The 27,421-nt window shown below is 42.8% G+C and overlaps 1 protein-coding gene across 2 annotated transcripts in view; it reads left to right on the forward strand.

Annotated features, from left to right (window-relative positions):
* AKT1S1 (AKT1 substrate 1) overlaps nt 1-27,421 on the forward strand; it is a 480,046-nt gene that overhangs the window by 37,616 nt on the left and 415,009 nt on the right. For both annotated transcript variants that reach the window (XM_044059601.1, XM_044059600.1), the window contains exon 2: nt 14,816-15,317. In XM_044059601.1, coding sequence (XP_043915536.1) covers nt 14,834-15,317 — 484 coding nt within the window. In that variant the 5' untranslated portion in view covers nt 14,816-14,833. The remainder of the gene's footprint in view (nt 1-14,815; nt 15,318-27,421) is intronic.

Below are 27,421 nucleotides of genomic sequence, written 5' to 3' on the forward strand. Positions count from 1 at the left end.
CTCTGTCCCCCCCCCCCCCCCGCCCCTACCAAGATATAGGCACTGAAAGTCCAAATTCTGAAATAAAAGGAACCTGTCATTGAACAGGATGTTTACTGGTAAATACAGGATGGAAAGTTAAACTCTCTCCTTAACCAAATACAAATTGATTTGTAGTTGGAGAGGCATAATGCTGTGGGTAGGCCATCAGGTGCTGCTGTTTTTTTAGGGGGAGACTGTCATTAGGAGGCATTTTTTGCTGAGGGTCTATTACTTATCCAAGGATGTGAAGGTGCATCTCCTAAGTGCTGCACAATATATGGAGCTGCGTTGTGATCGTCTTATGTTTTCAAAAAACTGGTGGATAAAGTGAAGACCATGAAGTCTGTGAAACACATTCCACAATTCCATTCTCGCCCATAATGTACACTACCCTTTCTGACAGCCTAATCCCCACAGAGAGGGGAGAGATTAAACAACTTAAGGATAAGAAGGGCACTCGTAAGTAAATTGCATCAGAATGATAGAGAGGCTTGTTGGTGCCCTTGGCCCATTCTCCTCTCATAGCAAAAAAAGTGGCTTCTGGTGATCTATTCTTGACTTGCTAATGCTTAAACAAGTTCCTAAAAAAAAAAAATCCAAAGTTGATGATGCTAACCAATCTAGGTATACTTGTACCCCTAGGCTGCCAGGCACTCCTGATTGCACTAATCATCAGAGATGCCTTCCTACATATACCAATAATTTTCAAGGGCAGTAGTAGTATGTGAAGTTTTGTGGTGTGGGACTTTTGCTCCCAGTTTATGGCCTTGGTTTTAGCTGTTTTGCCAAGAGCACTTACAGAACATATAGCCCCAGTAAAAGTGCACAGCAGGATCAAGGGCATCCACACTTGCCCTTGCATTGATAATTTCCTGATTCGGATCCAGTCCTAGGAGGGGATGCGGAGGGCACTGTAGTATACCCTGAATTGTCTCAACTGGCTGACTGGGCTTCTGTGACAACAAGGAGATGCCCAGTTGGTGCTCTGCAGGGATGATGATTTTGTTATGACCTCGGAATCCAGTGCAGGCAAGATCTGCCTTCATAGGATAGTTTACCTGACTGCCTTTTCCAGGACATGGCACAAATGCATATGCTAGCCAGTCATTTTAGTGATTCATAAGGAACTCCTAGAATCGGCAATCTGTAATCATTTGGTTAAGTGTAACATCCCAGACCTACTCTGCATCAACAAGTGATCTGAGATGGTGGATGCAAAGCTACATGAAAAAAGGGAGGCATGCCCTCCAGACAGACTTCCTGCATCCACACTGAGATTCCCAGTATGGACACCTTAATACGAGTCTGAGGCATCTGTGATCAAAGTACATGGCACGTGGACCACAAGGAAAGCAGATGACTCTCATAAACCTAAAGGAGATGGTGGCTTTCATTGAGACCCACAAAACTTTCAAGAAGTGTGGGTGCCAGGTACTTGGAATGTCATTACAGACAAAATTACAGTCTTGGTACAGAAACAGCAAGAAGGATATTTCTGTTACTTGTGTGGACAATACAGGCCTGGAAATAGTCCAGTATGTCCCAGAAAACCACATGTATATCCATCCAGGAAAACCATACTCTTTGCAGTTACTTCAGCTAGAAGACTTTAGAACTTCAGGCCTTGATGTTAAAGGAGACCTACTTGATGTCCCATAAAAAAGAATGTAATCCTAGGTGCCAGCTACCCTTCAATCCCAAAGGTTGTTATGGAAGTGGCTGCAAATCAAGCTGTTAGTCTTGCCTATTTTTTCCTTGGACTGAGTGCGAGAGGAATCTTGTGCTCTGACAATCGAAGCACTACGTTAATAGGGCAAAGGATAGCAGAAGTACAAGTTGGTTGTGTCCTTTGTATAGAAAATTCCTTTCTGTGATAAAATGGACAATTTTCAACTGGATAGCAAGTTGTATTAATGTTTGTTTTAAAAAAAAAAAAAATCATGGCAGAACTTTGCAAGATGATTTGAATCCTTATTCTGCAAAGAAGAAGCAACTACAACTGTCTTTCTCAAATTGTTTGGTGCCAAGGACACTTTAGAGGCAGCTGCATAGCCCTGTGACAGCTCTTCAGAATACTTTTGGCTTGGCAAAAGTTCCAGGGCGAAGGCCAAGATGACCTCTGCTGCTTTGAAGGGCATGGTGCACCTCTCCTCGTAGCAGTAGGTCAGCCACCTGTCAGCTCTAGGAGTCTTCCATGGGTTACGATTGCAGCAGTGATCCGCTCTGTTCTTTGACCCTGTCCCTGAGAATCTCTGTGCTATGCGCTTAGTAGGATTAAGAAGGAACTAAAGTTGATTTGAACAGGTGGTGCATTTACATGGGGGACATGAAGATAAAGTGATGTCAGCCTTGCTAAGGTGGAAGGGGGCTCTGTTTTGAAAGCCAAATCGAACATTGGACTCTCTCACAAAGTCCCTCATGGTTATGATGGCAGCAGTGATCAGACATTTAATTATGGTGAGTTGCCTGCACAGCTGCACTTTCCCTTGCCTGGTTTGTATTAGACACAAATACTTATTAAAACGCTAGTCCTTTGCGTTTCACCACATCATTGTTGACTTCTGGGTTCAAAAGAACCACTCCGTTGAGAGTTCATCTCTAGGGTGTTTGGGAATGGTAGTTTGTCCAGAGAGGACTGAATCTGGGATACTTGTTGGAAAAGCAAACCAATGAGCTGGGAAAGATTGCCTTCCTCATCGGAATTAGACATATAGCAGCCTGTTGTCAAAGCCGGAGCAGCGTTGCACTGAAACAAAGAACACGCTTCAGTAAGTTCTGCCACAATTCTAATAAAAGAAAACGCTGAGTATGGGCACCCAATAATCCTCCTTTTGGTAGGACCACTTTCCAACCAACAATCAGTAACACACTGGACTACAGGAAGACCCTAAATGCTGTGAGCCAAAAACAACAAACATAAAAGCACAGCAATACTGTTGGCAAAAAATAACTAAAAAAGCCTATGTGGTAGTCGACCTGCAGCACCAATAGACTTCAGCCTGATAACTCAGAAAAGCTTTATTACCAAAAAAATACAAATTTAAGCGCTTTCATCCTTTACAAATAATGACATCTTCAGAAATTCCAACCATGCTTACATACAAGAATTTATAGTAAAACTCCAACACCTAACTCTTAATTGGTAGCTCATTAATCAATTAAGGTAAAATCCCAGTAAATTAAAAGACATGTAGTCCAAACTAATCCCTAAAAACACAACACAACCCTTATACAAAAAAAGGAATATTAACCCTAAAAAATATAAGTGCACTAAAATGATGTGGAATATAGCCTATAAAAATATAAAAATGTGAAATACTGACTGAGAAAATATAACAAGACCAACTTCCTCATCCCAATAACCTACTATTATAAATTAGAAAACAAAATGCAAGACATGTCATAACACCCAAAGCAAAAACAATACACAGGGTCATACTGTACTCACATTCTCTGTGCAACAAGAACTACAAGTACATACGTGCACAATAGATGTGAAAGCAAGACAGAGTAAGAGTAGAGGAATGGCCATAGAATAGAGAACATTTACAGACTTTATGCTTCATTTAACATACGCAACACTCAAAACGTTGAAACTACAGCGAAAGCAGCAATAGGACATGGCCAGGAAACATCCATCTAGTTCAGCTGTGTACCTAACCCAATTACTTGGGTGTCCAAAAGGATAGGTAATTAAACCTTGTCAGTACAATTTTTGTACCACAATTCCAACGAGGGGCCAACAGTACAAGGGATAGAAACGGTGGAGGAAGAGAACCATAGGAACAAATATTAGTTGGGGATGCGGTAATTGAGACATTTGGAGGTAAAATGCTCAGGTGGAATGGTTTTACTGTTTTTAATTGTACTGAAAAGGTGGTTAAACCTACCCATTATTTTTTTTTTTAAGAATGGGCTAAAGTTTGATGTAATGGGATCCTATCTCGCCTACATTCATGACAGATGGGTTCGGAGCCGATCCATCGGCTCCGACTCGGCAACTAATACACTAGCACGAAGTCTCTCATTGGCTGGGCTACTCCCTATCCCAGGATGCACTACACCTGCTTCCCCAGATCTCGTTTGCCATTTTACAAGCTGGACGTGGTCTCGACTTGGCTGGAGCTAAGTGGTTCTTTTTACCTTTATTGGTCTTTGACCTTGGGGTTTTTGTCATATATTAACCAAACAGCTGTTTTAACAGCTATTCTTTATACTATTTGTGACTTTTGAGTGCTTGAGTGTCTTCTGGTACTTTATTTTTTTCAGTCGGGCAAGGCCCGTTTAAGTTAGAGGGCCTTTGCCCTACCCTTGTGTACTATTTAATTTTAATTTCCCTTTGTGGTTAATTGTTTTTCGGGCCAAGTCCGTTTAAATTAGAGGGCTTTGGGCTGTTGGACTTGTTTTGTTTGTGAGGTAAAATTCTCGCGCCAGTGTGTCTCGCGCTTTTCAGTTGGCGCTTTTTTGTTATAGTGCTTACTTTTTGTGGTAAAGTCATACTTGTTGTAGGGCCTGTACTATGTCTAAAGAACAAAAGTCAGGTTTTAAAAAATGCACTCGGTGCAGTTATAAAATGTCCATAACAGACAGCCATTCAATCTGTGTTTATTGTTTGGGGCCGAAACATCTGCAAGAGACTTGTAGCGCATGTCATGCTTTTTCTGCTAGAGTTCTTCAAGAACGTAAGAACAAGCTGATATTGAAAGGGCTTATCAAACCTTCTTTTGAGGAAGCCTTAAATCCTCCTGTTGCTTCCAAAAAGAAAAGATCGTCGGCACCGACAAGTCCGTCGGAGCCGATTTCTAAAAAGACAAAATTGACCTTCTTCCTCGGCTCCACTGACTTCGGGGCCGAGGGTCGAAGGGTCTGCCTCGATACCTCCTACTTCGGCTCCATTGCCTTCGGAGCCTCAAGTTGGAGTATCGAGAGGTGAATCACCTCCATCGGTTCCAATGGCTTCGGGCGGTGGAAGTGTGCAGCTCAGACTCTTCCCCTCGGCTCGAAGAAGGCTCCTTCGGTGCCGATGGTGGTCCATGATGTGGTGGAGTCGGCGCCGATAGTTTTGGAGCCGTGTCGAGCCGGTCTCCTTCTCTCTCGGAGCCGAGAAGAAAGTCTTCTCGAGTGTCTACTTCCTCTAAATCCTCGAGACTGTCAGATTCGGACCTGGATATGGTTTTACAGAGGCTATTCCAGTCTCCAGTGTTTACTAAAATGGTCTCGGCTCCAGCACAGTTTGCTTGAGCCGATCCCCTCCAACACATTTGATTCCTCCTCCAACCTCTTCGGAGCCGTTGGAGCCGGTGGTGGTGGAGCAATGTGGAGCCATACGGTCGGAGCAGAGACCCCTTACAGGCCTCTCGACTCCGACTGTGCTTCCTACCCTGTTCTCCGGTTCAGGGTTTGGTACTGCGACCTCTTCAGCCGGGCCCGAGGGGAATACTTTGGGATTGGGTGTTTCGGTGCCTAGTCTTCCTCTCGGAGCATCGGCTGCTGGAATTCCCAGTGCCATCGTGGCCTCTAGACCAGTGACCTCTTTGGATTCTGGAGGTCCGGCCTTTGAGGCCATGAGGAGCGCGCTGGCCATGCCTTTGCCGGTTCAACAAGTTTCTACCTCACCGTCCCTAGATTTGGAGACTGGTGCCTCTGTTGTGTTACAGCCCCCCGGCAGCGGGGCCCCAGGGCCTGAGGATACCCCCATCGGAGGTTCCCTTCTTCCTGGTGGTCCGTCCGAAACTGCTTCGGACGAACCCCCACGGAAGAAATTGTGTAAGAGGAAACACGTAGACTCCCAAGATGAGTCTATTACATCGGATACTGACCTTGATGACGCAGAAGGGTCCCCCAAATCATCTTCGGATGATATCTCCTTCTCAGATATCTTGGAGATTCTGAGACAGAGAGGTGACTGGCAAGCCAAAACCCCTTCAGCTGAGGAGTCAGTCTTCCTCAAGGCCTTTGGGGCCCAGCCTTCCGCCTCCTGGGTGTCCCCACCCTTCGATGAACTCCTTGATTTGGTTTCTCGAAGGGTGTGGGAACACCCTGATTCTGTGGAACCTGTGCCTGCGAGGCCCAATAAATTTTTGTCAGCCCCCCCAGAAGGAGTTTCTCACAAAGGGTGTGCCTGTAGATGCTTTGGTGGTGGCTTCTGCCACACAGCAGGACGTGGCAGAGGCTTCGACGTCTATTCATCCTCCTAATAAGGACTCTAGGAGTATGGATAGGTACGGGAAGCGTACCCTGTCCTCAGCGGCCTTTACCTTACGGTCGCTGAACTACTTGTGTCATTTTACGAGGCTCCAAAGAGATCTTCTCAAAGAGCTAAATGACTCTCTTGTTGGTAATCTACCTGCGGCGCTGGCCCCGACGGTTGGCGCACAGATGACTACCCTCTTTTCTATTGTCAACTCGTCCATGAGGCTCATATCATATGCGGCGGAAGGGGCGAGTAGAGCAGCGGGAACAGGCGTTGCCCTCAGGAGACCAGCCTGGTTACGCTTGTGTTTGTTCACGGAGGCTTTCAAGTCTTCCTTCGCCGACGCCCCCTTTGATGGGTCATCTTTGTTTGGACCCAAGGTGAAGGACACACTAACTAGGTGCGAGCAGGAGGGCAAGACTTTGACTGCCGTTGGGGCCCGATTTTCCGCTCCTTCAAGGCCTTACCCCAAGGCTGGGAGAGGAGGGAAAATGTGGTTTAAAAAATCTCAGAAGTCTTTCCCTACTCCACCCAGTGATTCCCCCTCCAGAGGCAGAGGGGGGGGGATTTTGGAAGACGCCGCCCCAGAGGTGGCAGAGGCCCCCGTAACTCTGGAGACCGCGATTCCTTTCGTGGTTCTTCATACAACCAGCGATCCTGAGTTGTTGCCCGACTGTGCAACTCGAGCCAGTCGGGGTCGCTGGCGCACCCACAAGCTTGGGAATCCATAACAAGCGATCAGTGGGTGCTTCGCATTATTACCGGAGGATATATCATCCCCGTCAACAAACCCCCCCTTTCTTTAAGGGAAATCCCGGACGTACCACCCAGTCAGCGGGATCAAGCAGCATTAGAGGTTTCAAAGCTGCTAAGAAAAAGAGCCATCCAGCCTGTCCCCATCGACCAGATCGGATCAGGAACTTACTCAAAATTATTTTTGGTACCAAAAAAGACAGGGGACTTCAGGTCCATTTTGGACCTCAGTTCATTGAATCGTTTCGTGAAGAAGTCCAAATTCCGAATGGTCACTCTTCAATCTATTCTTCCTTTGCTGGAAAAAGATGCATGGATGTGCTCCATAGATCTCCAGGATGCTTACTATCACATTCCCATAGCTCAAGAGTCCAGGAGACATTTACGCTTCCGCCTCGGAGTCAGTCATTTTCAATTCCGAGCACTGCCCTTTGGTCTCACCACAGCCCCCAGGGTGTTCACCAAGTGTCTGGCAGTGGTAACTGCTCACCTGAGAAGTTTGGGATTCCAGGTGTTTCCTTATCTAGACGACTGGCTCCTTAACTGCCACCTCCGAGCATCTACTACTCCAAGCACTCAGCCATGTTCACCTTGGGCCGTTTTTTGGGGATCACGTTCAATTTGCAAAAATCTGTACTTCAGCCATCTCAGCGTATTACTTTCATAGGCGCAGACTTAGACACACAAAGAATGCGCGCCTTTTTACCGGCAGCAAGAATTCAGGTGTTACAAGATCAGGTCAAATCCTGTCTCCCTCTACAAAGAGCCCCGGCCCATCGGATCCTACAACTGTTGGGCTCGATGGCGTCGACCATACTCTTGGTTCCCTTGGCCAGACTTCATATGCGAATTTTACAATGGCTACTGTCAGTTCAATGGTCTTATCAGGAACTTCCCTTGAACCACTTAATCATAATCACGGAAAGTTGCCGTCGAGATCTGCATTGGTGGCTTCTCCAATCAAATCTCGACCAGAGGCGACCCTTTATACCACAACGTCCCGTTGCCACTGTGACTACGGACGCCTCCCAGGTAGGGTGGGGGGGTCATTACCTGGACAGGTCGGTCCAAGGCACATGGCAGATCCAGGAAACGAATTTGCATATCAATGTCCTGGAGATGAGAGCGGTACTACTGGTACTCCAAGCTCTCCATCACGCTCTCCCACAGGGCCCGATTGCTATCCTATCCGACAACATGTCGGTGGTATGGTACATAAACAAGCAAGGTGGAACCGGGTCTTACCCACTATGCAGAGAAGCCATGAGACTTTGGCACTGGGCGGTAGCTACCAACCGCTTTCTAATGGCAACGCACATACCGGGGAAGTCCAATGTGATTGCGGACAGATTAAGCAGGACCATTCTTTTACCCCACGAATGGTCCCTCAACCAGGGTATAGCTGCGAAAATCTTCGACAGATGGGGTCATCCTTGCTGCGATTTGTTTGCCAGGCCTCACAATGCGAAATGCAGAGAGTTCTTCACACTGTTCCCTTCTCAGGGACAGACTCCCAGGGACGCTCTGACTCACATTTGGCCCCCCGGTCTTCTCTACGCCTTCCCTCCGTTCCCCCTCTTACCGAGGGTGATACAGAAGGCCATTTACATGGAGAGCGAGATGATTTTGATTGCCCCGCATTGGCCTCGTCAAGTTTGGTTTCCTTTCCTACAGAGGCATGCGATAGAAGGTCCATGGTTTCTGGATCCGGTGCCAGACCTGTTGACTCATCAGTCAGGACTGCTTCATCCGTCTCTCAGGTCCCTGAAGTTGGCAGCATGGTTACTCCACTTCCATCCTTAGTCCGAGACAATACTCTTTCCCCGGACGTGGTCCACATACTGTCTTCTTCTCATAAACCTTCCACCGTCAAACTTTATTCCAGTAAATGGAAAAGGTTTGCTTTCTGGGCTCAAGAACTGGGTATAGATCCTCTCACTGCACCAGTTTCGGAGGTTCTGAATTTTCTGGCCTCTCTTTTTCAGTCGGGCTCTTCGGTTTCTACCATTAAGGTTCAACTAGCGGCCATTTCTAATTTTCATGCTTCATTTGAACCTTCATTGATGTCTCTCAAACTTTGTAAGGCTTTCCTTAAAGGGGCTTAGCTCCTGAGGCCTCCTTTATCTCATCCTGTTCCCCCTTGGGATTTGAATATGGTTCTTGCTGCCCTAACTGCCCGTCCTTTCGAACCAGCTGCTACCTGTGATTTAAAATTTATGTCTTGGAAAACGGCCTTTTTAATAGCCATAACGTCTGCCAGGCGAGTTTCAGAACTTCAAGCTCTTTGTTCTGATCCTCCCTATTTGATTTTTCACAAGCATAGAGTTTCATTGAAATTAAACCCTGCATTTATACCAAAAGTGGCCTCCTCTTTCTGTATGCAACAAACTATAGAACTCCCTGTCTTTTTCCCAGAATTCTCTAATAACGCAGAATATACTTTGCATCAATTGGACGTACATAGACAACTGCGTTTTTATTTGAAGAGAACCGCTCAAACGCGGAAATCTAATCAATTGTTTGTTTCCTTTGCAGCGAACAAATTGGGTCAACCAGTAACAAAACCTCCATATCTAAATGGATTAAAGATTGTATCATTTTTATTTATTCACAAGCTAACAAAGACCTCCCCTTTCCAGTCAAGGCTCATTCTACCAGGGCAATGGCTACTTCCGTAGCTTTTCACTCCAAGTTATCAATAGATGATATTTGTGCTGCAGCAACCTGGACTTCTCCGCACACTTTCATTTCTCATTACAAATTGGATGTGGTTTCTCGAGGCAGAGCTTCCTTTGGTTCCACAGTTCTCAGGAGTGTTTTCCAATGAGCCACCCGGGATGTAGGTGCTAGGGACGCTGTCCCATCTGTCATGAATGTAGGCGAGATAGGATCCCATTACATCTTTTAGTTATGTACTTACCATAACTTTGGATGTATGGGATCCATCTCGCCTACATTCATAAGTACCCACCCTCCTTCCCCCTTCCTCTTTGGATTTAGAGGAGCTGTAGTCCCTCTTTTCTTGGCGTTCTTTCCTGAAGAACTTTAGTTGGTTATTGTGACTACTAGTTTTTCTGTGTTTGCATGGATGTATGAAAGCGAACAAACAAGATCTGGGGAAGCAGGTGTAGTGCATCCTGGGATAGGGAGTAGCCCAGCCAATGAGAGACTTCGTGCTAGTGTATTAGTTGCCGAGTCGGAGCCGATGGATCTGCTCCGAACCCATCTGTCATGAATGTAGGCGAGATGGATCCCATACATCCAAAGTTATGGTAAGTACATAACTAAAAGTTCCAAGCCATAGATGTGATGTGGCAAAAGTTTTAACCGAATTTAAATTGTATACCAGAAAATTGAATTTTAGAAATGTTTATTACAGAAGACTGATGGTGAATCTTCTGGAAATATCATTTAAAGTGTGTTCAATCCCCCCATAACACCCTATGGTAGCTAGTTAAGAGAAGATCTGTACGCAGGAAACTTATAGAGCTTACAATTTAACATCAAAGGCAGTTGTATAAGTAAAGAAGAGGCAGTACTATTGAGCGAATTGAGAATGAAAGAAAACGTAAGGGTTATGAAACCAGATAAGCGGGGTGAGATGGTTTTAATTAAAATTGATAAAAGTTAGTGGGAGAAATGCTACATGATACGGATACATATGTGGTAGTCTCGTTAAATGAAATTAATATTGCTAATAGAAAGATGGTTATTTTTGTATGATTCATTGTTACAGGGGGTTATTAATGAAATGTTTTAACTCTTTTATTTAATGAGTATCCATTTATACCAAATGCGTTTGGTATTCCCAAAATTTATAAAAATAAAATTACCCTTCCCCTTAGAATGATTGTCGCTACCCATAATAATTCCATGTATACTCTGAAGTTGTTAGAATCCTGAAGGGCATTTTAGTCCCTCCTGGTTACATTCTATTGGATTCGTGGGATATTTTTTTAAGAAAGATTAGTAATGAGTATTACTGTGATGAATTTACCATTGTTACTATCGATTTTATTCACATTAACCCCATAAGGAAGAATTGGAGCTTTTTTTATGAAACCGTACAGGAACTTACTTAAATAATAACATGATTAATTTCCTAATGGTTCTCATGGAATATATTCTGTTAAGTAATTTTTTTTTACATTTGAGGGTGAATATTTTAGCCGATTAATGGGGTAGCGATGGCTGCCAATTGTGCGCCCATCTATGCTAATCTGGTAATGTTTTTGTGGGAGAAAAAGCATATTTTGAATTACAGGTTTAAGGATTATTGGCATACATATCTGCATTACTTGGACGATGTGTTTATTTTCTGGAAGGATAAAGATATTGAAGTAGGACAATTCGTGGATTATGTTCTTTGTTCATGTTTTAAGTTTACCCATAAAGTTTCAGTGGATAGTATAGATGTTAGTTTTTAAAAATTATGGGGATAAATGTTTTTGCTCCAAACTTTATAGGAAACTCACTTATTTGGATTTTGAGTGGTCACCCTTTATACAGTAAGAAAAATCTGGTGACAGGACAAACGATAAGAGCAGCTAGAATGTGCTCCACTATTCAGGATTTTAAGGTTGAGTTGGCTACGCTATTTCACATGTTTAGTGAGAGGGGATACCCTTTTGATTTGATTGCAGAATGTGGAAAAGTGGTACTGGAAGGTTTGGGTACTACGTACAAACCATTATTGGGGTGTGAGAGCAGTTCCTATTCAGTGTAATAACATAATTACTGGTTATGCCCACTCTATGGTGTTACAGTATGGGAGTTTTAATAATGAGATAAAGAAAAATCTTATTAAACTGAGTAATGTTTCCTACTAATCTGGATTTAATTAATTGTCTGGGAGATGGTCCCTTCTTGGTTTTTAAAACTGATTTTAATTTGAAATATTTGTTGGAACTTCCTCTCTCTCTAGATTTTTGGACCAAAAGGGTACTCGTAAATGTGGGGCATGTAAATATTGTGCCTACATTTTATGTGGCAAGGATGTCTTGGTTGGACAATCGCCTCAAACTATTAAACTTGGAGTAGGAGATTGTGGAAGCAGAGTTCTAGTTTATATCGTTTGCCAAGGGTGTAATTACTACTGAGAGGACCGTACATAGATTAGTTTGTGAACATCTATACGCTATAAAGCTTAAGAATTTGAATAGTGCTTTGTATAAACATCCTATGTATTGTCACAGTTTTAGTAAATTTCTTTTTGGTGGTATGGAAATAGTGAGGAAGGACCCATGAGGAGGGCATTAGCCAAATAGGCTAGTGATGGAGCTTTATTGGCAGCTCCGACTCAATGCCACTGTCCCTACAGGGTTAAATGACAATATTAACCTTATGCCCATTCTTAAACATAGAGCATTAACCTTGTATTAGGATCATTCTTTGTACTATTTTATGAATTTTATATAGGTTTCTTTTTTTTTTTTTTTTTTGCCTGATAATATAATATTGCCATTTAATGGTATGTTGGAATGAGGAGGTTGGTCTTGTATTTTCTCGGTCAATATTTCACATTTTATATTTTTATAGGCTGTATTCCACATCATTTTGATGTGTTTTTTCTTCTCACTGCACTCCTGACCATAAAATTATCAAACTGCAATATTCTTGGGTTGAAAGTTCTTGGGTCAGAAGTGAGTGCATAGTTTTCTTGTATAGCTGCAAATTGTGCAATGGGAACCGATATGGTCTCAAGACCTCATTTCTTAGTCTGTGCAGACGCAGGGTTTTGAGTCCATCATCCATAGTTACGTTTAGGGCTCTGGCATAATTAAGCCAGGTGCCCTAGTTTTTCTGTTGTCTCTGTATGTGTGTTGGCAGACTTGTATCTAATTGCAATTTTAATGAAGTTTTCACTGAATGGGAAATAGCTGCTTTTATTTATGCTGTGTGTGCAGTATAATAAGTTGGGTATTTTTATACTTCACCTTTTCTTTAACTGTTAATCTTAAAGCAAGTTACTTATCTTAAGCTTTATTTACTTGTAGACCATTTGCCTGTCAGCAGGTTTCAGATGGATACATTCTGTAATTTATTTTTAAAGTTATCTAACTTCACAACTGTGCCACATTATCTCTTGGGTAGGTTTTTATGTTTATAGAAATGTTTCACTAAACTGACAAGGTGGGCCTATTTGCTGTACTTTGGACCCAACAATGCAGATGAGTAATGGTTCTGGTAGGGCTGTAAATTTGGAAAGGAGATGTTTTTGTAAAGTAAATAGCACATTGTAGGGTACTGTTTGTAAAAAGGATCACAGTTTATCAAAAAATGTCAATATCATGCTAATGATCACCTTTTGAAGAGGAGAACTGTGAATGCTCTTCAAAATGTTGCCATTGGACACTTTTTTTTTTATTATCCTTGTAGTTTATTTGCTGAATTTGCTGCAGCAGTTAGTTGAGTGAACTGGCGCGAGCCTTTCTTTGTATCATTGCAGTATATGGGCATGAGAGAGTGAAATTCCAAAGGCCATAACTGGAAATTTTGTAGCATTGGTCACTTCTGTGTACCTCCCAGGTTGCTGTTTCTGGATTTCAGCTGCAAAGCAAATTATGACTAGCTCTTATGAGAGTTTCTACAAACCAGTTGGCGTTTAGGCATCACATCAAGCAATCTTGGGCATCAGACCAGTCCTACGCTTTGGTTAGTATTTTGATACAGCTTTGTCAACCAAACTCTGATATCCTGCTTTCCACTGGGTAGGGCTAGTGTAGTGCCATATCAGGTGATATGTCAGGGAGTCCTGTATATGGTATCCATTACTTGATAACAGATGCTGTTTGCCACATCGCGTGTCTTTTGTTAATGTGTTTTAACAGCTTATATTGGGTAAAATGTAATTACTTGTTATACTGTACATGATCAGGAATCCTTTCTTCTGCCAGCCTTGAAGCTCAGTTTTGTTATCCGGCATAGGCTGTTAACATGTGTTTTACTGTTATAACAGAGCTCTCCCTGTTTGTCAACCGATAGTGTGATTGTTAATCAAGTACCTTTTCATTTTATTAGTTTGGTATGTATTTATTGACATTTGATTACAGGGAACGTCTGGGGTGTGTGCCCATTTTCACTGGAGTCCTGGGTTGAAAAGCTGCAAATAATTTTACAGTCTTGAACTGGATGTTTTACATTTTTGATGTTTAATTTGGTAAAATTATTTAATGTGAGAACATTAGTTAAGAACGGATCCAGTGTGTATGACCGTGGTTTAATATTTTGAGAAATTTTAGCCACTTTGTAGGGAAATTAAAGGAGAGATTCAGGAGTTGTAAGGGATGTAGTTTATCCTGGAGTTGAGCAAGAACAGAGTCAGATTTTTGCTAGGAAGTCTTTTTCAAAATGGTTTTAAAGAACTGGAGAGAGAGGTTATTGACCTGTTGGATACAGGTAAGGAGTTCCAGGCCTTAACGTGGTATGAGTACAGAACATACCCAGCAGATGTGATAGGTTTGTAGATGGAGAGGAGTTTTTGGTCACTGGATCGTAATGACCATTTGGGAACATAGTTTTGTAAAATAAAGTAAACATCAATCACCTCTGTTTTTGGCTGGCCCTTTCAAGCTAGTCTTTTAACTCCCAGTTGTTTATTGATATCTTAATAAAGCAGTCTTTTATTACTACACTCTACTAAACAGTTTAAATGGGTTGCCTCCATTAAACGCACCAGGTAAAAACCTGCATGAAATATGATTTGTGCTGTTCACAGACAAGAATAGTGTTTACTTTTCAACAAAGAAAAAGGAAAAAAAAATGGTCATAGTTTTTTTGTTGTGCACAATCCTGGTGAGATATTGTCATTTGTTTGTGACCCTTTTTTTTTTTTTTTTTTTTTTTAAGGTTCCCAAGCACATTACCATGATGAATGACCCAAGTGACATGGCAGATAACCACAAGGAATGTTGGGATGCACTTATTTGTGCTGCAGACAAGTACCATAGAATGAGTGGCAATGAAGTCCTCCTCCTCACAGCTTACAAGTCAAAAGCTTTCTCCAACTATGCTTATGCTGTGCATGGTACAGATGCACTCTGTGATGCTGCCCGTCATTATCTAGATGACATTGCTGTGGCCCACAAAACATCTTTACTTACTAACCGGTCGTTGCCTGTGCCAGTTGCAGAAAGGAGGAGAGACTCTACTGAGCTAAGGGAACGAGATGCATATTCAAAGAGCTATCCATCCATATATGGCAGAGGCAGCTATGTCTCTCTAGAAGATCAAGAACCGATCATTATACCAGATCACCTGGAGAAGGCAGCAGAACTTATGGTAGAAGAGGAAGATGGCAACATTATAGTGGATCATGCACTGGATAGGCACAATTTGAATGAAACAACAGGTACAGAAATAAAGAAATGGTCTGCAGGTATTCTATAAAGTATGTCTGTGTTTGTCACATGCTTCTAAAATATTTTACAGGCCTTTGTAGCAGCTATTATATAAAAGACCCTCACATGGGGAGAACATTTGGAATGTCCTTTATTCCGTTTAAGTGTTGAGCCAGCAGTTATAATGCTCATGTCTTTATTTTCTTTGGATTTGATCATTAAAAAAAATTACAATATTTTTAATTAACAAAAGACGTGATCAGTTTGCTGAGCTTAACTGCAGCTGCAAGCTATTCTGATTTTGATATTTGAGCCCAGGGGTGTGTAATGCAGGCAGTGGTATGCAGAGGGTAGACTCCTGTTGGGAAATACTGCTGACCTAATGAGTCACTGAATTGTGTACACAACACTTTTTGCAATGTGATGTCCTGTAAATGTTTTTTTTCTATGTTTGTTTCATATGTGAAAAATGATCCCCAATATAGCACCTCTTCTTATTTTTCTTCTCTACTGCCACTCTTCTAAACATGGTAATTTTTTTTCCCATTAAAGGTGCACGTGGATTTTTAAGTGTTGCAAAGCTGTGCATAGATAACTGCTGCCTTTTGCAGTAATATCCTGGCAGATGGCTTTCCTGTTTTACTACTCCCAGCTTAAGCTTCACAGTGTGGTTTGTGTAGACATGCCCCTTCATGCAGATATCTATGTAAGTTAGCTTTTCTCTACTGATCAGCGTAAAGCAGGCACCTCCGTTCAGAGTTCCCCTGAAAGTAAACACCCTTGCCAGTTTTTCCCCAACGGGTCTCTTATTCGAAACCGCTGCATGTGTGGCAGACAGGAATGCTGCTGTCTGCACAAGAGATGTTTTTCAGAGTTGGCCTGTATGGGGGGGGCTTGTTTTTAAGCTTTTTTTTCTTTTTAAGTTAAATGTTCAGAAAGTCTTTAAGCGTACACACTGCAGCACAACCAAGTGAGATGCATAAAATACAGCTTGCATAGTATATATTTTTTGAATATCAGCAAAAACTGTTGAATTATTTGATTCTTAAAATTTTAAGTGTAAGAAAACAGGAAGCTATTTGCAGAAAGAAAATACTTGTAGATTATCTAATACAATGTGCAGAAATGTCCAGTATATCTTTGTGTATATGCTGACTTACATTTTTGTACAGTATGCATATTAATTACTTGACACAGAGTAAATACCTAATATGAATAAGTTGACATGTATCCTCTAGATACAATAACTTTTATGAATAATTTGTACCAGTGTGGGGAAAAAAGATTGTTTTTGTGTATTTTTGTTGCATTTATTTCTTTGCCAAAAAAGTTAATTCTAAAAATGGGAGTAACTCCATATTATTATTATTATTTTTTTTTTTTAATTTTTCGTGTTACTGCCAGTAGGCAACATAAGGGTGGTCATGGGGGTCTTTGTGATACCCAAGTAAGTGGGAATAGGACTTTTGTATGTGACCAAGTATGCAGGTAGATCAGAACTGTCGCATAATAGTCTTGCCATAATGTAAGTAAATAGTAGGTTTCAGTATAGTTTGCTTTTCTATAGGCCTTGGTTCAGGAAAAGAACTGTCTTTAAGGTAGTAATATAAAGGATCATTAATGAGTTTTACTTGTGTTAATTTTAAGAACAGTTAAGGGTAATGTTTGATTTAAAGTGAATATCATGATTGATGTCTTGTCTGCCCCCTCTTCATATTGAATTTGCCCATTTGTGATTTTATAATATTAGATCTGAGGTGAGTTCTGTCTTCATCTGGTATAACGAGGTTGGGTAGGACTTTTGTCAGGCTACTAGCCTCTTGTTACCCAATACTGTGCAAGGAAGGAACTTCTTTAGATAAATTTTGCAGTGGACTAAGTGAACCGAGCTATAAAATGGCCCCTAGCTGTTCGAACCACTTACTTTTTCTTTGGCGAAAATGTTGGCAATTATTTGTGCTCTGTCATTTTTCCATGTAGGTTCTGATTTCCATTTTGCAAGTTCCAGGTCTGTCTGTTTTAATTTTATGGGGTTAGTTGGTATTTTAAACAAGCTCCTCTACCTTTGGGTGTTTCCTTTCTACTGTCATCTGTCTAAAGTTGAAGACCCTTTTCTTCATTGTTTCTTTAGTTTTTTTCTAATTGAGACCTGTTTTTGTGCTTTTACTTGGTTTTGCTTTATTTGCCAGTTTGTCTACTGCTACTGTAGCAGATTTTTTGCTATTGCTTCAGAATAAAAAGGAAAACCACTTACTTTTAGATCAAGTATTTTCTTTGTGCTTTTGCTTAGGTGAAGCTTGTAATATGGGTTGTGAAATTCTGTTCTCTCAATTACCTTTATGAAAAGAAGGGAGTAAGTCAGAATTAAAGAAGCTACAAGATTCTGCTTTATTCAGTTTGAGGCTTTGTCTTTGAATGAGGTTGGCTCCTTTAAAATCTAGGACCGAGTCCGTTACAGACAAGCCCAAAGGTCCTGAGCAAAGATGGTGGAAGAACATGTCAGATAAAGCTGCATCTGAGCATGCGAAAGCAACTCTGCAGGTTCACTTGTGTAAGCTTAGATCTGAGAATTGTTCCTTGCTTTCTTCCCATTCTGGTGTTTTTCCAATTTCCAGTAATAGTTTATTGCAAAGAGATTATTTTTATAGATGACTGCTATAGTATTGCTACTTTGTCACTCAAGGCCTGACATCTAGCCTGATTTCCAAAGCTCATATCCCTTCCTTCTTCCTCTAGGCTGGACAGATGCTTGATATTTCCCCTGAGTAAAGCTGATGTCCATCTTCATTCAGCATTTTGTATGTCTTTCTTACCATGGTTTGCAGTGCATGTACTGTTTAATTTATGCATCTGTAGTTTTGACTTTGTTCAATCTGCTCCAGATCTTAGCCAGGTATGTCTCCTGTTTGAGTCAAAATTATTTTATTGTGTTTTATGCATTTTATTAGGGTCAAATGCCCATTAAGATATTTAAGAGCATGTCTGTCTCCAAGAAAAAAGGCAGGTGCTCTTGCAGTAGACAGAACTCCACAAAGGTTATTATAGTGTATGCATTTTCTCTTTAGACAGTCATTTGTAGGGTCTGTCAAAGGTTTACACACACAAAAAAAAGTTTAGGAGAAGGGAGCATTCTCTCCAAAACTGAGTGTAATGGACTCAAGACCTTGATTCTTACTGAAATTGCTTGTTCCATGTTGTCCTTGCCTGTAAGAAACTGGTAGAAAAAGTGATTTTATGGAGCTGGTGTCTGTAGTCAGAGTCCCGGGATTTTAAACAGTTGCTTAACTTTGTACCTCACTTTGGGTAGCCTGCTGGCTAAAATTTCTTAAGCTTGCAGGATTCCTTTGTTTAGCCACATGGATGTTGCTTTTAGCTAAACTGGGGGGGGGCAGCTTCCTTTAATATGTACTGAATGTCTTTCCTATTACCTTTGGGCACACATACTGCTCATCTGTTGCTCCATGGAAGAGGAGAAGATGGTGTGGACTGTTTTCCCTCTATAGGCTCAATCATTTTTTTATCCTCTGTTTATAAAGGAGATTGCGATTTTGGGTATGGTTGGCTGCTCTAAAAGTTAGCTTGGAAAGCCTGGCATCCATATGCTTATAATTTGCATGTATAGGCAATTGCACTGCAGCAGTGATCCTGTTATTTGTGCAGCTGCAGTTATGAAGTGTTCTGTAACTGTAGTTTAACTTAAAAAGGGTGCCACCAAAAGATTTTGTTTTTGTAGTGTTGTGACTTCAAATCTGAAAACAGTATATATTTCTGGTTCGAAGTAATATTTTGTTCTTGTGTGGCATAGAATTTGCATTTTTAATAATTTTGTAAGAATGTCAGGCCATTTAGGAACTGTAGTCTTTTGCATGTACAGCACAAAAATAGTCCAAAACAGTCAGTGGTATGGGACAGTTTTGTAATTTGTCAGTGATAAAAGGTCTCTGTATCCAAAAGATGAAAACTGTAATTGATGTGAAGTAGAGCCATACATCATGTGATTTTTATTTCAAGGATCCTTTTGATTTGTTGATTAATCTAATCTATTTTTCAGTCAGTTCAACATTTTCGGGTATTTCAGCACGCTAGAAAACATGCACACCCTTGACACATGCTGTGACATCACTCATAGGAACTTCCTAGGCAAGTGATCACCAAGACCTTAACATGCCTAACATATACACTTCTAAGCAGAAGAACTTAAAAAGTTCTAGCCACCCTTTTGAAGCACTTGGTGTTTACCTCACAAATTGAGCCAGGGCCATACATGATAACCTTAGTATAATTTGTGTCTATCCACCCAAAATTAATTGCAAAGACTAGCCTTAAATGTAGCCAGAGTAGTACTTTGACCTGCAGTGGTAAACTGTTTCATATAGACTCAGAGTACATTGAGCTAAGAATCTAGCCCCCCCAGCAAGTATTTCTTTGTCACTGTAGATTTAAGTATTTAGTGATGGTGTTTGCAGAGCGAGTTGTTTTGCAAAGAAATAGGTCAGCGATGACTTGGTCTTTCGTGGCTCAAAAAGTAAGACACTGGTCATATTGCATCAACCTCTAGCTACCAAGTATAAGGAGTTGTGCTAATTTATTGGGATAGCTGAAGGATTTAAGACCTTAAATTTTCCTTGTTAGAATTCTTTGGGACCAAGTCACTCCACAAGTACAAATATGACTCTGTCATTGTCCATGTTGGAGTGAATGACTTGAGACGTACCTCCCTGGACTACATGAAAAGACTTGGAAGAGCTTGGATCATGTGGCCTAGGCAGGTATGACCCTAGCCCTGAGTAGCATCCTGCCTTCGCCCAGAATGATACCACAATACAAGGACAAAATGATCGACTTCAGCAATTGGCTAAGCTTCTGGTGTCATTCAAAGGGGATCCAGTATCTGTCTGCCTGGGACGACATGATCGACAGACCACGATGCTTTGCCAGAGGTGGTCTGAACCGGTCGACCCTGGGATTCAGGTTACTGGCTAAGGCTCTTGCCACCCCTATAGTGCCTTTTTTAGGCAAAGTTCAAAGGACAAAACCACCACCATAACAGGTACAAGCATGCAAAATCTGAAGGTAATGCTACTCGATGCTAGAAGTCTAAACCTCAAAATGCACTCTCTCGAGGCACTCCTAAAAATGGAGAACATCGATATCTGTGCAGTAACTGAGACCTGGTTCAAGGCTCCAGAGAGCACCTCTGCAATACCAGGCTACAACTCTTACCACTCTTTTCGGCCACCAAACCAGGACTGAAACAATAAAGGTGGAGGAGTGTCAATACTCAACAAAGATATTCACACCACCAGGCTAGTTGCCCAACACAATGCGTCTGAAATTCTCCAGGTGCAACTAACACTAGGTAAGACTGCAATCCATATTGTAGCTTGCTACAGATCCCCCACCATACCCCAAGATTCTCACTACACCTTTTTTAAACATACTGGAAAATATTAAGATAGAACCAAACACCCTAATACTGGGTGACCCTGCCATTAACTGGGAAAACTACTCGTGACACCTTTGCCCAACGGTTCTTGAAATTCATAAATTCCAATGCCCTGGATCAACTAATCCATAGTCCCACCAGGGGCTCCAATATCATAGATCTGGTCATTACCAACATGGGAAATGGATGCTTCACACCTATGGTCTCCCCCTCGTTAGTCAGGTCTGACATTAAGCTAATCACTCTTAACATCCACGTCCCACCCCCCACCCCACCCCCAGTAAGGAAACCACCATAAAACACTTTTCCAAAGCCAACTTCATGTTACTCAAGTCAGAAGTGACAAACTTCATGACACCCATGCAAACGGGAACTGAAAGTTCAACTGCTGAATCTTACACTAAGGCACTGTACGAGCACATCCACTCATGCATGAATCGTGCCATCCCAAATAGAACCAAGATGCTCTCCTCCAAAAAAAAAAAAAAGCCAGTCTGGTGGTTTCCTGCCATAAACAAACTTTACAACAAAAGGAAGAAACTGTTGGAGAAAAGAGGAAAATCCCAGGATGAAAAAAACTCCCTTACCAGCCTCCGTAAGAAACTGAGATCCCTCATAAAATCCTCCAAAGCTAGTTACGAAAATAAAATTGCTAAAAATAAAATTGCCAAAGATTCCAAAGACAACCACAAGGCATTCTAAAACTATGTCCAGAATCTAAATGGCAATGCTCAGATCTGCTCTGACCTAAAACAGAATGGCATTAAGTATACTGATCCCAAGGATATTGCCAATATCCTGGCAGATCGATTCAGTGCCAGCTTCACCCCCTCTCACCCCCTAAATGGCTAGTCTCAATACCGGAAGTTTGCCAAATTCCGGTAACGGCCACACAGGTAAAAAACACACTCTCCAAAGCCAAGAATACAGCATCCATGGGACCAGATGACATCCCGGGCTGTTTACTACATGAACTAATAATATGCAGTGGCACCTCACCTAAGTGTCAAGTTTAATCATAGCCTCACCTCAGGTTTTGTGCCCACTGAGTGGTGCAGAGCTACAGTTATCCCACTCCACAAGGGGGGATCCACCTTGGATCCCAGAAACTACCGTCCCATCAGTCTGACGAGCCTTATCTGCAAGGCCATGGAGCGTATGATCTTGGAACTTATAAACATAGTCATTGGCAACCTTCAAACACCGAACCCCACCCAGTTTGGGTTCGTGAAGGGCCGATCTTGTCTCCTGAACCTGATTGACTTCGAATCAGTCTCCAGAGCCATGGACAAGGGTAAGGTGGTCCACACAGCCTCTCTAGACCTTGCCATGGCCTCTGACACCATTCCCCACTCTGGAATCCTAGATGAACTTACTAAGCTGGGCATTAATCCCTACATCACCCAATGGGTTGCTAACTGGCTTACTGATGGAACCCACACTGTAAAAGTAGCCAACTCCAAATCCAGCTAGTGACAAGTGGAGTACCTCAGGGTTCAGTCCTGGGACCGCTCTTGTTTGGCATCTACTTCTCTGCAGTACAGGCCAACATTAAGGGACTCTGGCTAACAAAGGTCATAGTTGACTGCAAACTAGGAGCCATTATTGAATCCCCAAATGATGTGGATACTCTACAAAAGGGCCTTACAGAAACAGATGCTTGGTGCCAGAGCCATGGGCTCAAGCTCAATGCCAAGAAATGTGTAGTTATCCCCTTTGGGGAAAAAACTTGTACCCGTGAATTACCATATAGGTGGCAGTACACTAAACAATGAAAGTGTGATAAGAGACTTGGGGACACAGGTGGACAGTGGTCTCGCCTTAGATAACCACATCGCCACAACAGTCAGGAAATCCTATGTGGCACACCTCATCACTAAGGGCTTTTCATCCAGAAAAAAGGAGGTCATTGTCCCACTGTACTCATCCCTCACTAGACCCATTATAGAATACAATGCCTCATTTGGTATGTACCTCTCAAGACATCTGCAACAATTGGAAAGGCCGCAGAAATACCTCACTAAAAGAATCGCAGGCCCTAAAGCAGATGTCCTACACTGACCACCTTAAACTCCAGCTATATTCTCTCGCATATCATCTACTCAGGGGCGATCTCTGCTTAAGATACAAGGCCATGTCAAACCCAGAGCTGTTGGACATGCTACACTTAAAAAAAATCCAATTCCCTCAGAGCCACACGCTCCAGGGATCTAAACCTTGTCATCACAATAAACAAAACATGCTGGAGGGATAGATTCCTGACCCAGAGACTCCCCAGACTCTGGAGTAGATTGCCCATACATGTCAAGCAGAGTGCCTCTTTGGCCGTCTTCAAAAGGAACCTTGACGATTGGATGGGAGAAAGGAAATTCACCCCAGGGATCACGTCAGTTGTCCTGCTAGACAGGGGTCCAAGGAAGTAAATGGTGTGGGAAGAAATAGCCAGAGAATTGTTATGGCTAGGCTTGTATAGGCCCTAGGGCTGATAGCCTAGTACCAACCTATGAACCTTTCCAGTTGAGTGATTATACCTTTGATTTTTACACACCAGAGGCAACATTGCATTTAATATGGAGTCTGATAATTGGTAATTAACTGGGTCAGATAGGTGCATTTCCTGACTGTGGTGGAAATCTGGTAAACATCAGCTGTTTATTGGCACTTGTACACTCTGCCCATCAGTTATTTATTTACTTATTTTGTATATTTTGTTTGTAGCAGCTCATAGATCTCCCATATTTGCTGTCTTGTGCGAAAACATTGTGCCTCCAGTCCTTTTCTATGTGCTGCTTGCCAGAAAATGTTGTTCTGCTTCTAGCTGTAAGTCATATGATGGCAGGAAGATGCTGTTTACAAGCTTTGTGGGAGGTCCCTGTTCATCCCTGACAACTTGGACAGATGTTCTTCATCTCACATTGCTGCAGTCATAACCTGTGGGTAGTCCGCTGTCCTCGGTCGGCCCGAATCCCAAAGTATTAGGCTGGCGTCTGTCACGGTCGCTTAGATCTGACGTCAGTACGCCTAGGTACTAAAGCGCATGACTGACGTCATATCCCCAGTCTTTCTTGCCGCATGGTCCGAAGCAGAAGCAGCGTTTGCAAGTGCCGTTCGGCATCCTGAAATTTTCGTATTCTGAGTTTCGGACCGAAACCAAGTTGGGCTAAGTACCCCGTTGGGGAATATTTTTGTCTTTTCTTGCCTCAGTTTAATCCGGATGTCAGAAAAAGTGAATAATTGTATTTCTTGTGGGAAACAGATACCTCATAGGGATTACCACTCTCTCTGTATTCCTTGCTTGGGGCCTGAGCACGACGTAGTCGGGTGTCGCTTTTGTGCTAAATTTAATAAGCGCACCATTAAACGTAGGTTAGATTGTGCTAGGCTTGTCTTCGGTAAGCGGTGCAATTATGAAATGCCGTCGGATCCTCCGACGCCCGCTACTGCTAAGAAGCGTAAGGAGAAATCGGAGAAATCGGTGAAATCTAAACAGGATGAGTCGTCCGTTCCGGACGCCGGTTCTGTAGAAACCACGGTGGAATCTGTGGATCCAGCCGAGGTTTCAGTTGAGTCTCAGGGGGAACCTTTAATTTTGCAAGATGTGGCCTCTCAGGAGTCTGGTCAGGCTGAGGGGGCCTCTCAGGTTGCTGTTATCCCTTCTTTACATAAGGTGGTTAGGCCTTCTCCCTCTGTCTCTAAGGTACCTTCCAAGGCCAGGCCTGGTTTGTCTTCCTCTGGCGTCAGTCCTACTTCTGCAGGTTCTGTACCTAAAAAACACATGCTTAAAATGGCAGAAGATTTGATTTCCTTGATCAGAGGTTCTATGCCCCCTCCAGATAAGAGGCCTAGGGTGGAGCCAGAGGTGGAAGGATTGGAACACTCTTCAGATTACTCAGAGTTTTCGGCTGAAGACATTCAGGATTTTCCCCCTTATTCTGATTCAGACGCAGAGGATTCTAGTCCTTCTGCTTCCCCTCCAGAGGATTTTTCTTTTTCAGAAACCCTGCATTCTATGAGGGAACATTTTAAATGGGAAGGTCGGGATTTCTCAGATTCCCGAAAGAGGCTTAGGGAATTCCTATTTTTGCCACAACATAGGCCCTTGGCTATACCTCCTGTTTTGGATGTTGTGCAGGATGTTTTCTCTGAGGCTTCCCTTAATCCAGACTCTCTGCCTCCTGCCCCGGTTAAGCCAGATAGGTATTATAGAGTGCCAGAGGCTCATAAATATTTGTATAAGAGCCCTAGGGCTGACCCAGAAACTATTAGCCAGGGACCTAAGGGTGTCAGGGCTTCTGTTGTAAAGAATCCAGTTCCTATGGATAAAGACTCCAGAGCTTTGGATAGGTGGGGTAAAAAAGTGTATACCTCTTCCACTCTTGCAATGAGGGCTTTGAATTGCCAGTTTCATATGCTGAAGTACCAGAATTTTCTCATTAGTCAGTTGAAATCTAAGGTAGATGCTTTAGCAGAGGGCATAGAGTGTAAAGAATTACAAGATTTGGTTCATGCCTCTGATCAGGTGGGTAAGCATTCTTTGCAGTGTGGTTTTGATGCTTTACAGGCCTCTTCCAGGGTGGCTGCCACTGGATCAGTTATTCGTAGGCGCGCCTGGCTTAAAGATCAGAACTTGTCAGAGCATGTTAAAGCTCGTATTTTGGATGCTCCCCTGCAGTCTGAAGTTTTGTTTGGTTCTCCTGTGGAGTCAGTCTTGAAGAAAATGGAAGACAAAGCTAAGTCTATGCAGACTGTTAAGGATTTTTTGCAGGTGCAGCCCCCTAAGTTTAGCAGGAATTGGCCTACTAAGGGATGGGCTTACCCTTCTTCTGATTTACAGTCTAGGGGTAGATCTAGACATGGTAGGGGCAGAGCTCATGCACAGGGTTCTTTTAGGCCTAGGACGTGGAGTTCCCCTGCACAGTCTACAGGTGAGGGCAGGGGCCAGTCCTTTCGTAAACAGACCCAATGACCTGCATCTTCAGCTGCCCGATCCTTCCTGTCAGGCAGCTCCTCTGGGAGGAAAGTTGGCACTTTTCAGGCAAAATTGGCTTTTAGTCACCCAGGACAAATGGGTGCTGGACATCATAAACCGAGGTTACAAGTTTTATTTCCACACATTGCCCCCTTTCAAAGGCATGCCAGACGTTCCTCCTCAGCAAAAGGTGGAGGCTCACAAACAAATTTCTTTACTTCTACAGATGGGGGCTATCCAGCAGGTCCCTCCGTCAGAAGTGGGCCTAGGATTTTATTCTCGCCTGTTTCTTGTACCAAAGAAAGGAAATACTTGGAGGCCAATTCTGGATTTGTCTATTCTCAACACTTACCTGGACATTCCAAAATTCAAAATGTTGACTTTACAACAACTTCTGCCTCTGCTAGGCAAAAATCACTGGATGGTAACTCTGGATCTCAAGGAGGCTTATCTTCATATTCCTATCAGGCCCAGCTGCAGGAGATTCCTGCGTTTTCGGGCTGGGACTTTACATCATCAGTTCTCTGCATTTCCCTTTGGCTTATCTACTGCGCCCAGGGTGTTCACAAAAGTTCTGGCTCCAGTGATAGCCTTCTTAAGGTTAAGAGGAATACAAATTTATCCTTATTTGGACGATTATCTGATTCTTGCTCAAGACAAAGACAAGCTCCTTCACCATCTTCAGTATGTTATGGCAGTGTTAAGGTGCCTAGGGTATTCTGTGAACGAAATAAAGTCCAGTCTAGTACCCTCTCAGGACATGTGCTTTCTGGGTGTAAGACTGAATACAGCCTCTCAGATGGCGTTTTTGACCCCGGACAAGCAAAGAAATCTTGCCCTTTACTTCCAACAATTGTCTCTCCTGTCCAGGCTGACTGCAAGGACAGTCCTTCAAGCCTTGGGGTTCATGGCATCTTGTATTCTGGTGCTTCCCAATGCCAAACTGCATATGAGGAAGTTACAGTGGTATCTCAAAAGTGTATGGACTCAACACTGCCACGATTTGGACACTGTCATTCAGATAATACCTTGCATTCAAAAGGAATTTTTGTGGTGGGCTCAGGAATGTCACCTAAACAAGGGACTCTCTGTGACCCGACCAGAGGCGAGTCAGATCTTAACGACAGATGCCTCAGACAAGGTTTGGGGAGCACACCTCAATGGAAAATGGGTTCAAGACACGTGGCCTGCCAGACTTCAACATTTGCATATCAACATGAAGGAGATGTTAGCAGTCCAATTTGCATTGATGGCTTTCAAGGATCTACTTCACCAAGGACACGTGTTGATTCAAACAGACAACACAACTGTCATGTGGTACATCAACAAGCAAGGGGGAACCCATTCGTACCCTCTTTGCAGACAAGCTATGATTTTGTGGGAGACTGCTCTCAGTTTGCACCTCACTCTTCAGGCAAGGTTTCTGCCAGGAGCACAGAACTCCTTAGCGGATGTTTTGAGCAGACAGATGATGGATCCCCACGAGTGGAAATTGGATCCTCATGTATTTCGACAGTTGACAGTGCTTTGGGGGACTCCAGACATAGATCTGTTCGCTTCCCCACTAAATTTCCAGCTGCCAAAGTTTTGCACAAAGCGGTTTCATCCGAAAGCTTGGAAAGTGGATGCTCTATCATTCAGTTGGAACAATCTTCACGTCTATGCCTTTCCTCCTCTGCCTCTCCTTCCCAAGGTGCTCT

Source organism: Protopterus annectens, chromosome 17.part0, assembly GCF_019279795.1.
Source record: "Protopterus annectens isolate FY-2018-M chromosome 17.part0, PAN1.0, whole genome shotgun sequence".
Taxonomy (NCBI): domain Eukaryota; kingdom Metazoa; phylum Chordata; order Ceratodontiformes; family Protopteridae; genus Protopterus; species Protopterus annectens.